The following is a 13,866-nucleotide window of genomic DNA, read 5'->3' as shown; positions in this document are numbered from 1 at the left end:
CTCTCTCTCTCACACACACACACACACCCCAATATATATACATATATATAAATATCAATCAATATCTATCTATCTATCTGGACTTGGGATGTGGCTCAGTGATTAAGTGCCCCTGGGTTCAATCCCCAGAACAAAGAAAAAAAATTAGAAAATTTTTGTCTAAAGAAATTGTGACATGTAACTCTGCATTAGATTTCAGGACAGAGTTTATTAGCAATCAATTTTTTTTATTGCAGTTGTAAGTACTTGGAAATTCTCATATTGCTATGAAAATGGTTTCTTTGTATTTGTAAAGTGCTTATCAAATTGACTAAATATTTTCAAAAATGAAAATACCCTTAATGTGTTCAGAAGAAGCAAAATTGTTTTTTACCACTAATTAAAATTTTTGCATTGTTTTAAAATTTGTACTATATTAATAGTATGTTTTATTTCACCTAAAGTTTCACTTAAAATTTATCATTATCTTACAAAATGAAAAAGAATTAAAAAAGAAATTTATCGTGTTCTCATTTTCACTTTTGTGGGAATTTTAATTCACTTAATATAATTTTAATGCAATATAACAAGTAACTGAATATGCATGTTTTGAGGGTACATGCTTGCAAATCATTTTCTGATGAGGTCCACACATTCAAAAACAAAACTGGAATCACTACTCTAGAAGTTATTAATTCACCATGCAATGCAATATCAAGTTCTTGTCAATATTCTTTCAGCTTCTGTTGAGAAATATTCTAGTGCTGTTTTAAACTCACCTTATTGTGAGTTTAAAAGAATCTGGCTACATTGTTGAATTATGTTGCCTGCACTAAACAACCAAAGGAGCAACCATTCTTTAAATTGCACACCCTGATGAACGGTGAAAAATGGATAAACTACTCTCATATTAAGGCATGACTGGGAAGTACGAAGGAGTTAATCACATGATCCCTGAAAAATGCGAAATACTCTTGTCTAATTTTATCAGAGCACCAGACTTTCCTTGACAAATAGACTGCAGAGCCAATTAGGCCAAAGTACCACTTCCTTACTCTATCATTCAAGTATTACCTTTCCAATGATGCATACAGTAAATAATCCGCTGATTGCCATCATCCTTAATTCAGTGACCTTGACATATTTGAATTTAGAATATAGAGGAAAAATAAAATATTTCCTATAAGAACATTCCCTCAATCATCAGGAAATCTCAACAAAGCAGGGTGAAAATAATTTTCTCTCATCCAGCAAACAAAGCACAAACATCTGTTTTACAGTTTCTTTCCCAAATTGGAAGGGTTGACAGCTGCTACATTCTAATTGGCTATTTCATGAAACTATTCAATGATTGATTGACCTCTGTTTAACTTTGATATTGCTTCATTCAAAAGAAAATATTTTTTTTTCTTGGAAAAGCAAAATCAATTTTAGTGTCCCCAAGATTGAATTATAGACAGCAAATAGAAATACCAAAATTGGCCTGTAAACTACAATTTAGAAAAAGGGGGACATTAACCCTGGCTTCAGACAGGATTGAAAATAAACAAAAATTAAGAGTAAAAAACGTGTTGAATGTATTACCTTTGAATTCACCCTCTGTTAAAGCAGTTCCAATTAAAAACCTCAGTGTCTTAATGCCGTCTTCTCTTATGCCTTTGTACCTGCTATTCCTGTCTCAGTTCAGCATAGGTGAGCCAAGTGGGTGGCAGCCCTGCTCGCAGTGATGCGCTGGTGGGTTAGAGGATGCTTAAGATTAAGAAGAAATTCTGAAGCAGTATTAGCCAAGATAGTTCTGAGATGTGCAGGTTGGGCAAAAAGACAATATTTAATAAGGACAAGTAACAAAAGGGTTAAAAGATATATGCACATGAATGCAAAATCTGAGGAGATATAATTGGAAAAAAATTATAAGAGGTTGCTAGAAGAAACAAAGAAGACTACAGAGCATGATTTGGGTGTAGCAGTTCAGCATGTCTCTGAGAGTCCTTTTAACTAGATCTCTTCCTCTATTTACTGACATGCAAGGCACAGTCACTCTCCCCTCAATTACTTGATCCCTCCATAGTAGCCATTGATGTGACTGGTCTGGCATGTGACTGGGGAGAGGAGTAAGTCCTTGGTGTGCTGCTAAAGGCATTGAATTTGAGTTTTAGGACTGGCCTGGGATAGAACATATGAGGCAATTTTGAAAACATTCATAATGTGTCAGTCAGGTTTTCATCCTTGTGAACTACCTGAGAAGAACAACTTCGAGGAGGAAAAGTAATTTTGAGCCCACAGTTTCAGAGGACCAGTTCATGGTTGGTGGACTCCACTGCTCTTCCTCCAGCCATTTCCTACCTGCCTATAGTTAACTATCACAGCATAAGAGCTGGCTTTGAAGAATGGTCCAAGGATTTCCTAGAGAGAAGGGGGAATTCAATCCAGAAACAACAGGGATCTTGGCATACAAGTTGAAAAAGAAATTCAGTATGTGACAGTCAAAGACATAGACAGATGTTTATTTAGAAAAGTAGATATACATTTAAGGGAGAATGAGGGCTATCTCAAGAGTGAGAAGCCTGCCTTGGGCTGGGGGTCCAGTATTTATAGAAGGGTTGTAGTAAGAGCGGGACTGGAGCCAGGATAGAGCTGAACAATTCTGTGTCAGTTTTCCCTGCACTTTTATTTATTTATTTTTATTTTTTAGTTGTAGTTGGACACAATACCTTTATTTATATGCGATGCTGAGGATCGAACCCAGGGCCTCCCACATGCTAGGCAACCACTCTATTGCTGAGCAACAACCCCGGCCCCCTTCCCTGCACATTTGTATTTCCCTCATTTTACAAGGGTATGGGCCAAGAGCCTATTGCTCAAAATTACAAGTATGTCTTCTTTCTCTTGATGGCTCAGTGACGTTTCTTTTTAGACTTAGCATTTTTCTGTCTTTATCATAAATTCCTATCTCAGTTACTACCCAATGGGCCATTCAAATTATTAATCCAGGATGGGAATATAGCTCAGTTGGTAGAGTCCTTGATTTGCATGCTCAAGGTCCTGGGTTCAATCCCTAGCACCACACACACACAAAATTATTTATCTAGCAAATGAATTAATTTTCTGATTGGATTACAGCTCTCAAGATCTAATCATTTTACCTACCTCTGAACATTCTGGTTTTGTGCTTTTCAGGATACACTTAATATCCAAACCATAATGCAAAGTATAAGGTGAGAAAAATAAGATCAATATACAAAACAGAAGGTTTTAAGCAAGAAAGTGATGAGATCGTTAACACTCCATCACTGTTGGGGGTCATTTTGCACTAATTTGTGCCTTTGTTTGAATCATCTTCTGCTCTCAGAGAAGCATGCTTCTCAGCAAAGTTTTGTAGGTTCTTGGCTTTGCTATAAGGGTATGCTGCTGTGGGACCTATTCCAGGTTTTAATGGGCAGATGGTCAGGGATGTCTGGAGGCTATAACTGTGTAATTGGCACTTTGAATATGGACTCGTGCCATGTAATTGAAAAACAGCTTTTGTCTTCCACTATTCCATTAAATCTGTCCAATGGGAGCGCTCTTTATTTGTGAAAACTTGATCCCTCTTATTTTGGTGATCTTTTTTTGGTGAGGGTGGGTAGGATAAGTGAAACATACTCTATGGCTTTTGTGAAAATAAAATGAAAACTAACCAAATAAAATTAGAGTTAAAAACAAAAGGACAAATTGGCGATTTGGACATTTGGTTCCAATGCATGGGCCATTTTGAAAATTGACTAGCTTCCATGGGACATAAAGCCCCAAACATTCTGACCTCAAAGTTTAGTATCCAACATGGGACACATTTGAAAATCAGTGCTAGCCATGATCACACAGGGATGAAAAACATAATAACTGTAGACCACAGGACTATCCACAGCAAACTCTGAAGGGTGCTGACCTTAACAGAAACATTTGACAGTTTCTGCAAGGATGTTAAAGGTTTCAAATGGAACAGTCCAATATGGTAGCTGCTGCAACAGAATAGTCTATTATTGGGTCTAGATGTATTTGTCTGTTTGGTCCCTTATTAGTTAGAATCTTCAGACCTCATCTGTAGAAACACTAAAATTTAAAGTAATCAACATTAAATATAAGTAGAATTTAGTTTCTCAATTGCTTTAGTCATATTTCAAGATCTTAATAGTTAATATGGCTAGTGAACACTACACTGGGGATGAATATATATAGCATTCCCATGATTGCAGATTTTCAACTGGACAACACTAATTTGGAAATTATCATTTGGAGAATGTTACATTATGTGGGTTATTTGTTTTTGAAGAGGTGGAATATTGTTATTTACTACTGAAAACTTATTTTCTATATATTTTGCTTTTTCTAGTCCCTGGTCTTAAATGATGGACTTTTGGTTAGCCAATAAATAACATTCCTTTATTCTCCTCCTGAGTACAGAGCAGTCTGGAAATATAACTCAAGATATAGTGGATGGAAAAAAATTTATTTTAATTACTGATAAAATTGATTAGAGAGTCTGGCTTTAAATCTGTAGCAAAATGGACATTTATAATTAGACAGTCTTGCCTTCCCAGTCACTGTATCAGCTAGAATCTTCATGCTTCCTCTGGAGGAACATAAAAAATATTTACCAACTGTATAACCTTGGAAAATTCATTCAATCTCTATTTTGGTTTAGATGAAATGTCCTCCAAAAGCTCATGTGTAAGACAATGCAGGAATGATTACAGGTGAAATAATTATGACAGCTGTAACATAATCAGTGGATTAACTGTGCGGTAACTGTGGGTAGTTAGGTAAGGTGTAGCTAGAGGAAGTAGGTCACTGGGGATATGTCTATGGAGTTTATAGTTTGTCTTTGTGAATGGAGCACATGCACGCTCTCTCTCTCTCTCTCTCTGATCCCTAGTTGCCATGTCCTGAGCTGCTTTCCTCTACCATGACCTTCTACCATGATGATCTGCCTCACCTTGGGCCCAGAGAGCTCTAGGTTCGGCCAACCATGAGCAGAACCTCTTAAACCATGAGCCAAAATAAATGTTTACTCCTGTCAGGTCTTTTGGTGACGCCAATGCAAAACTGACCTCTTTGAGCCTCAACTTCCTGAACTGGAAAATGGGGATAATAATTATATCTAATTTAAAGTTTTGTGGAAAGAAGTTTTAAATTTACAAAGTGCTTAGAAAAACTGTACCTGATGCACGCACCACGCACTCGCGCGTGCACACACACACACACAAATGCTATTTATGTATTTATGTATCTCACTCACAGGGCATCCAAGTTACGGGTATCAATAGACAGATATTCAGTCTCTTCAGCTTAGTTTCAGTGGCTCAACACTTTAACTACTCTTTTACAAAAGGGTTCGTTTCATTTTATTTTCAAGCAGTCTGCTAGTCTAAGGATGTTCTCTCCCTGACACAGCCACTGAGTTTCTTAAACTTTAGCATGCATGCACATCACATGGGAAGTCTCATTAAAATGCAGATTTTGATGTCAAAGGTCTAGTGGATAAGGCCTAAGATTCTACATCATATTTCCATATGATTCAAAGCTGCTTATCTGCCACAGCATTTCTAAGTAGCGAAAGCACTCCAAAACAGTGAAAAAAAAAATGGCTTTAAGAAGTTATTGGGTCTTTTTTCACAAATTTTTTCAATATTTAGAATACATAGAGATTGGTAAACTCAAATGTATGCTCTCATGAACTTTATTTTTGAACTTTAAAGGCTATTTTACATGTTAACTTTGAAATGTGATTGGCCTTTAACTCAAAATTTAATTTACTGTAAATTCTCTTTTAATTTTAGTGATCCTGTAAGCTCCTCAGTCTTTCAATGAGTTTTGTTAGATTTAGCCTTAGGCTAAAGACTTCAGGCTAAGTTTAGCAGCTGTTAGAAATAATGCAGTAGACAGGCAGGCTCTGAAGTGCTGGAGGTAAATTCAGGACATTTTGGAACATTCAGGCACTTGGAAAAAATACCCATTGTGAAAGAGTGACCTATTTTGAAGCTAGGCATAGGTACAGTTAAACTTATTCTGCAACCCAGAGACCATCTCCATTTCATAAACAAAAATTTTTATCTGCAACTGTAGCATTCCTTATATAATCATATTAATTTAAATTGAACAGATAAACTTAATATTCTCTGTACCTTTATATGTGAAGCATCTTCCTTACTGCAATTGTCCCATAAAGCTCTATTATTTGTTTTCTTTCTTTCATTCTTCTATTCAGAAACCTTTATAGGATTTACTATGATTCCAGAGATGAAGAAATAGCTGTGAATTTAGACAAAATTCCTGGGTTCATGAGACTTTAATTTATGGGAAAACAGAGACAAGGAAGATGTAAACAAATACAACAACTTGAAGATACGTATTATTTAAAGGAAACAATGAGCAATAATTTAGAGGGTGACTGGTATTGAAGGACTCTTAGATTGGATATTCTGGAAAACTCTCTCCAGAGTGTTATATTTGAGTAGAGATAAAATAAAATTGAGATAAAAGTAAATAAGCCATGGTATTATGGGGAGAGGAAAAACTAAGTGAAAATGCCACATGCAAAGAATAAACTTGGTGAGATGAAGGGTGATCAAAACCAGAAATTTGTGGCAATAAAGGAGGGCGAGATGGTAAAATATAGAAGTGGAAGTAGCCTCCACCTCAGATAGAGTTTTGAAAATCAAATCTGGGAGTCTGGATTTTATTTCAAGTGTTATCAAATATTCAGGGTTTGAAGCAAGAAATTAAATGATCCTATTTATTTTCCTGTGTGAAGTTTTCCTACTTTCTGTGGTTAACAAATTAATGATTCTCTTTAAAGTCCCAGCACAAATATCACATTCATTGTAAAGCCTTCTGTTGCAGAGGCAGAGGGTAGAGGACAGTGTGATCCTAGTTTACTTTCCCAGCGTCCCCTTCTTCCCTTTGGTTCCATTTGAGTCAAAGTTGAGTCTTAGTGGCTGTGATTCTCAAATAGTTTATTATGGTCTTCCAAGGTGGAAAGCGGGAGCAGACCAGTGGCATGGGCCAGGTAACAATAAGGGTGTCAGATGACCAACTTACAATATGTCCTTCACCATGACCACTCTTAGGTTTTGGTGCTCCTTTTCTCCTCTTATTCCTATATTTTGGACAATATCAGTTATAAGGTATTTCTTTCATAAAGGGAGTTTAAGCTATTCGCTTAAGGATAAACTTTTTCTTAAGGTTCATGAAAGTTTCATCTGTATGGGGGTACCTTTGTCTCCTGGAAGTCCCTGGGGCCAGTTTGTAATCATACTGCTGTGTGATGTGTACTATGGGCTGTTAGATGCTTAAGTGGCTTTATGACTGTCATTAATCTTACAGTCATGACATATCTCTAGTAGTATTCGATATCTTCCCTAGCTTTCCCAGTACCTTCTTTTTCATTTTTCCCATATGTACATTCCTCTATATGCCTCTAATATAGTACATATTACTTATTTTCCAACTGTTTTTTATAAAACTAAGAAACTAGCTTAGTTTCTTAAGGACAAGGACTATGATTTATTTACCTTCCTGTATTCACAGTTCATAGTGCTTGAATTATTCTTGAATTTGTTTCTGGTCTTAACCCTTCTATTGAATTCCAATCTGTTCTTCAATGTCCAATGGCACAAATGACTGACCAGTTTTCACTCAAATTCATGTGTTTATTATCTCTTTCCAACTACTTCATTTTTATTGGTAATATCAACTTTCTAGTTCCATTGGTCAGGAATTTTAGAGTGTGCTGATTCAGTCCAGATGTTTAGAATTACCTTTCCTCTATTTCATGGGCTCATCCCTTGATTCAGACTTCTACCAATGAATTCCTGGAAAAATGCAACAGACATTTTGTCATTGTCAATGATGTGTTATTTAATTCATAGGTTTATGCATGCATTGTTCAGTTTTTCACACTAAATATACACAACATGCCATTCTCCTCTATACAAACTTATTTAATATGCCAAGAACTAAATGAGATAGTATTTTTCTGTTCCACTTTACAGATAAGGAAATTGATGTTTAGGTATATAACTTACCACTCAAGGTGAGTTAGACGAACACAACAATAGTAAAACTGAAAGTTGAACACAATGGTAAAAGTGATATTTGAAATTATATTTGTCTGGAAACTCTGAGCTCTACTAAATCACTACAATACTACATACTATTTCAAATTTAAATTCCTATTTCACTTGGGAGGATTTCCATGATACAGCTCACCAGCCCTACTTACCTTCCCTTTGCTGCAACACTTGCATCTTCTATTAAATTTTTTTCTGGTTATCTCCTGTACATTTACCATTTTTTTACTTCTACTAGATTGTAAATTCCTTAAAATTATGATTATGTGCCTTCTTTGGTTGACCCGATCAGTAGGTTCCACATTCATAAATTCAACCAACAAATATTTGAAAATATTTTTTAAAATTTTGTCAACACTGAATGTTTTCTTGTCATTTTCTAAAACACACTATAATAATTTACATACTGTTTACATTGTTTTTGATATTGTAAATATCTAAATAATCTAAAGATATTTAAAGTATACAGACAGAAAGATGTGTATAGATTATATATAACTATTTACATCATTTTAACTATTATATCAAAATACTTAAAATTTGATATTTGCAGGGCCCTGGGGACCAATTCCCCTTGGATACTGAAGAGTGATTGATTATATTTGCCTTAAATTTGTGTGAAGGTTCTACTACTATGGATGGTCTATAATAAATTCTCAATGAATAATTTATACAATCTTTAGCACAGTCCTTGATAATATATGCATGCTTAGCAAATTGTACTAATGATTATTACTAGAGTAACTGATACATCACAATGAAGATCTAATAGGAAAACAGAGAAGTCTATCTTCCTCTGTGATAAGAACTTTTTCTTACCCTCTTTACAATCCAAAATAAAGGTTTCTCAGGAAACGCAGGAACCAAAAGGTTTCCCAGGTTGGTGTCATCTCATCCTTTCTGAGAAGCAGAGTCAACTACAATAAGGACATCCACATAACATCAATAAGCAGCAAAATCTCGCTGTTACTGCTATTTTGGGAGTACTTTGGGGAAAAGAGAAACGGAATAATTGTAGGTTTGGTGTTTTGTTTCCAGCACTGGGAGTTGAATCCAGGGACACTTCAACGCTAACCCACATCCCCAGTCCTTTTTTTTTTTTTTTTTTTTGAGACAGGGTCTTGCTAAATTGCTGAGGCTGAATTTGAAATTGTGATCCTCTGGCCTCAGTCCCTGCCATTACAAGCATGCATCACTGCGCCCAGCTTTTTTTGAGGTGTTTGATAAATGTGCTTTCTATCTGTAGGTCCACCAATCTAACTTCAGTTAAATTACCAGAAAGGTCTTTTCAAGATGTCCTGGTTTAAATCGGACATGATGACAACCACCTGTAATCAAAGCGACTGGGGAGGCTGAAGCAGGAGGGTCCAAAGTTCGAGGCCAGCCTTAGCAATTTAGCGAGTCCCTAAATTTGGCAAAATCCCACCTCAAAAAAGGCTGAGGATGTGGCTTAATGTGCCTGGGTTCAATGCCTAGTTCCCGGAGTTGGGGTGGGAGTGGAGGGGACAAATACAAAAACAACTGGCTTAAGATTCTGCTGTACAGAACCTAGCACTCCTCGGGTACCTCTCCTGTTCCCTAATCAGGCTTCAAATCGGCGCTCCGAGTAAAAGTGGCCGAGACTCAGGTACAGAAAGCCCTGCTTTCCGGCCTTTCATGTATGAGAAAGTTCACAAGCAGCAAAGAAATCTATGGACTGTGGCCTACTTCCCAAGGGCCCTGGTAGGTCCCCGTCCAGTGAACGGCGTCGCGCCGTCGCGTCACGTTACGTCACACGCTCTCCCGGAAGTGCCGCTGAATAACGCCGGGGGCGTGTCTTCAGGCTTCTCCGCGTGTAGTTACCTGTGGAACGCGGGACCTTTGCGTCTGGCGCGGTTGTCTCTCTTGCTGTGGGAGTTTTACTTTCTTTGGCGGGAGACGAGAGAGTGTCTGCAGGTCCGGAACGTGAGGCCGTCTCGGTGTCTGGCGCGGCGCGATGGAGGTGGTGGAGGCTGCCGCCGCTCAGCTGGAAACCCTGAAATTCAGTGGCCCTGGCTCTGGGGTTGCCCATGGTGCAGAGGTGCAGTCTCCGGACTCAGTTCCCGCGCCGGGGTCGCAGCCGCCGCTGCAGTCGGAAGAGGGTTGCCCAGACCGTGAGCAGGCATTGGAGGCTCAGCCTGCAGGGGAGCAACCACCACCGCCTTCCCCGAGCGCCGAGGCGGGCGGGAGCCCTGCGCCCCAGCCTGCGCCAGAACTGCCGCGCTGCGGGGCCTGCATCACAGGCCCGGCCGCCACCGGACTGGCGCAGACCCCGCACTCCTCGGAGACCTCGGACTCGGACTCAGACTCGGACTCTGACAGGTGGAGTGCCTAGGAGCCCCGGAGCCGCGGGGATGGGGCTTGTGTGACCCGCGCGGGGAGCGGCACCTATGAGCCCAGAAGGTGCCGGGGTGGGCTTAGAGAGCGGTGAGGTAGCTGGTACTCAGGGCTCACGTGTTGACCTCGAGTTTGCACTGCCCATTGCTTAGCTCCTGCCCTGTGCGCTACTTTTCTAAATTTGATAGCCAAAGTGGTTTTATGTATGGGGAGTGTGATTTTCAATTAGAAGTCTGTTTTTTTTTTTTTCTTTTAACTATTCAGTTTGGCATATACCCTTGTGGCTATAACTTTTTGGGTCAGATCTGAGTTACAGGTATTATTATTATTATTATTATTATTATTATTTTTATTATGTTAAGTCTAGAGTGTAGTCCTGGGTTTTTTTTTTTATCAGATGAAATGAGGATCATACGTATTGTTTTGTTTCCAGTTAGTTCTTGAAAATTATGTTAATTTTAGAATCCTTGTAGGGAGTACAAGTTCATGAAATTAGCTAAACAGTTATTTAGTTTTTTATGCTCTAAATACGTTTTATAAAACAACCTCTTCCTGTGTCTTGTGAGAGAAGGCTCCAGTATATGGCTTGTTATAAAACCTCATTGAACATTACCTACAGATATTTGAATAATTGGGGGTGGGGGCAAGTACTGAGGATACACAGTGAGGAGAAAAGGAGTTTTCAGGGAAATATCAACTAAGAGTAGAGGGTGTGGAGAAGGATGAAGAATTTAAATACAGCAAGAAGGAATGTATGAAGGAGAGGGGCAAGTAAGCCATTTATAAACAAGGCAGGATATTTTGGCAGTTCTTAGATTATAATCATCTTATGGGATTTCAGAGTCCATGTCACTAGGAAAGTGAAGTAAGTGCTAGATGATCTGGGGACAAGTTTTGAAGGCAGGCATTGGGGTACATCATTCCAATAAACAGAACAATGTTGGGACACTACTGACCATATGCGGATGATGGAAGGGGGTACCAAATATTTGAAAAAATGAAAAGTGGTACAACCATTGCCCTGTACTAGTAGTTAGACAACGTTTTGATACATATATGTGGTATTTGGTTTCAGGTTTTTGGTAACCCAGCATGGTTTTCAAAGAATTATGTTAGAGTACTAATAGAGTATAGTAGCAATTTGAGAAATGCTGTGGGAATTAGGGAAGGAAGTAAATTTGGTGAGTGGGGGGTGGTTTCATAGGAGATAATATTTGAGTTGAAACTATAAAGAGAATTTTTCTGGGTTGAGGGCATTGCAGGCAAGGAAAATAGCACAAGCAGTGGTGTGTTGTGAAAATGTTAGGGGCTATGGAAAGTTATATGAGTTTGTATGCTAGATATGGGATCCATGTGAGAAGTGGTGGGAGATGGGATTGGGGAGTTTACCAGGAACCTGATTGCTAAGACTCTTAAGATCTCATGCTAAGGAGCATGACTTTCATATTGGATACAATATAAATTTACAGGAAAACTTTTTTTTCCTACATCTTTTTTGGCATGTTATAGTTGTACATACTGATAGAATTTGTTTTTTATATTTGTACATGCACACAATACACTATAATTTGTCCAGTATCACTCCCAAGCACTTTTCCCATCCCACCCCATCTCCCACCCCTTGGTCCCTTTCCTCTACTGATTTCCCTTTCCTTTTCATGAGCGCCCTCCCCCCTTTTTTTCCTCTCTAGCTTCCACATATGAGAGAAAACAACCTTCTGAGTTTTGATTTATTTCGCTTATCATAATGGTCTTTAGTTCTATCCATTTTCCTGCAAGTGACATAATTTCATTTTTCATTATGGCTGAATAAAACTCCATTGTGTATATATACAACATTTTCTTTATCTATTCATCGTTGATGGACACCTAGGCTGGTTCCATAGATTGGTTGTTGTAAATTATGCTGCTATAAACATGGGTATGCATGTATCATGCTAGTATGATGACTTTAATTCTTAAGGATAAATAATGAGAAATGTTACAACTGGGTCATATGGTGGTTCCATGCCTAGTCTTTTGAGGAACCTCCATACTGATGTTTGTACTGTTTTACAGTATCACACCAACAGTGTGAAAGTGTCCCTTTTTTCTCCACATCTTGTCCAGCATTTATTATTATTTGTGTACTTGGTGACTGTCATTCTGACTAGCATAACATAAAATCTCATTTTGATTTGCATTTCCCTAATGACTAACAATGTTGAACGTTTTTCATGTATTTGTTGGCCATTTGTATTTCTTTTGAGAACTGTCTGTTTTTAATTTGAGTCTGTCATTTATTAATTGGGTTATTTGCTTTTTTGGTGTGAAGTTTTTTGAGCTCTTTTATGTATTCTAGATATTAATCCTCTGTCAGAAGAGTACAAAGATTTTCTCCAATTCTGTGTCCCTTGGTGTGCAGAAGCTTTTAAATTTGATGCCATCCACTTATTAATCCTTGGGATTATTTCCTGAGCTTTAGGGGTCCTATTGAGAAAATAGTTGCTTAGTTTCTGGTCTAATTCCTAGGTCTGATCCATTTTGAGTTGATTTTTGTGCAGGGTGAGAGATAAGGATATAGTTTCTTTTTTCTCTCTTTCTTTCTTTCTTTCTTTCTTTCTTTCTTTTTTTTTTTTTTAACATATGGATAATCGGTTTTCCCAGCATCATTTGGAAAAAAGACTATCTTTTCTCCCAGTGTATGTTTTGGGCTATAGATATGTGGGTTTGTTTCTGTGTCTTTTATTCTTTACCGATGGTCTGTGTGTCTTCTATTCTGTACCATTGGTCTATGTGTCTTTTTATGCCAGTATCATGCATTTGTTACCATAGCTCTGCGGTGTAATTTGAAGTCAGGTATTATGATGTCTCTAGTATTGCTTTTTTGGCTTAGAATTGATTTTGGCTATTCTCTGTCTTTTATTCTTCCTAATGAATTTTAGGACTGTCCTGTGAAGAATGTCATTGATTTTTATCTTGGATGTAGTATAAATTTATAGAAAAACTTTTAAAACTTTTTTATATGATTGAATATTTTCTAGTGAAAAGTGGAAGAAGCTGGGCACAATGATGCATGCTTATAATCCCAGCTACTTGGAAGACTGAGACAGGAGTCCTGATCACAAGTTCAAGGCCAGTATGGGCCACTTAACACCCTGTCTCAAAATAAGGGATGGGGATGCAATTCAGTGCCCATGGGTTTAATCCCCAATATGCGCATGTGTGCATGCGTGTATACACAAACACACATACACACTAGTACAAACCAGTATAGCAATCACCTTGATTTAACAGTTTTAACATTTTTTAACTGTTTAATATGTTGCTGAACCATTTTAAAGTTATTAATAGACATCATGAGATTTTAAATATTTCAGCATGTGTTCTTGAAGGGAAACATTCTCATAAACACAATACTGTTATAAAATACTAATACATAAAT

At 37.7% G+C, this 13,866-nt stretch overlaps 1 protein-coding gene and 1 long non-coding RNA gene across 2 annotated transcripts in view; one reads left to right on the top strand and one right to left on the bottom strand.

The window, feature by feature from the left end:
• Positions 1 to 7,679: 7,679 nt before the first annotated feature.
• LOC143396456 (uncharacterized) lies at positions 7,680 to 9,814 on the bottom strand. Its single transcript, XR_013091104.1, has 3 exons — positions 9,654 to 9,814; positions 8,907 to 9,004; positions 7,680 to 7,829 (listed from the first exon to the last, which is right to left on the bottom strand). It is a non-coding gene; the product is annotated as an uncharacterized LOC143396456 (long non-coding RNA).
• A 121-nt stretch (positions 9,815 to 9,935) lies between these two features.
• Naf1 (nuclear assembly factor 1 ribonucleoprotein) overlaps positions 9,936 to 13,866 on the top strand; it is a 36,906-nt gene continuing 32,975 nt past the window's right edge. The window contains exon 1 of the mRNA XM_076852331.1: positions 9,936 to 10,427. Coding sequence (XP_076708446.1) covers positions 10,063 to 10,427 — 365 coding nt within the window. The 5' untranslated portion in view covers positions 9,936 to 10,062. The remainder of the gene's footprint in view (positions 10,428 to 13,866) is intronic.

Source organism: Callospermophilus lateralis, chromosome 4 (assembly GCF_048772815.1).
Source record: "Callospermophilus lateralis isolate mCalLat2 chromosome 4, mCalLat2.hap1, whole genome shotgun sequence".
In the NCBI taxonomy this organism is placed as follows: domain Eukaryota; kingdom Metazoa; phylum Chordata; class Mammalia; order Rodentia; family Sciuridae; genus Callospermophilus; species Callospermophilus lateralis.
The sequence above is the reverse complement of the archived record's forward strand: the minus strand, read 5'-3'. Positions and strand labels throughout refer to the sequence as shown.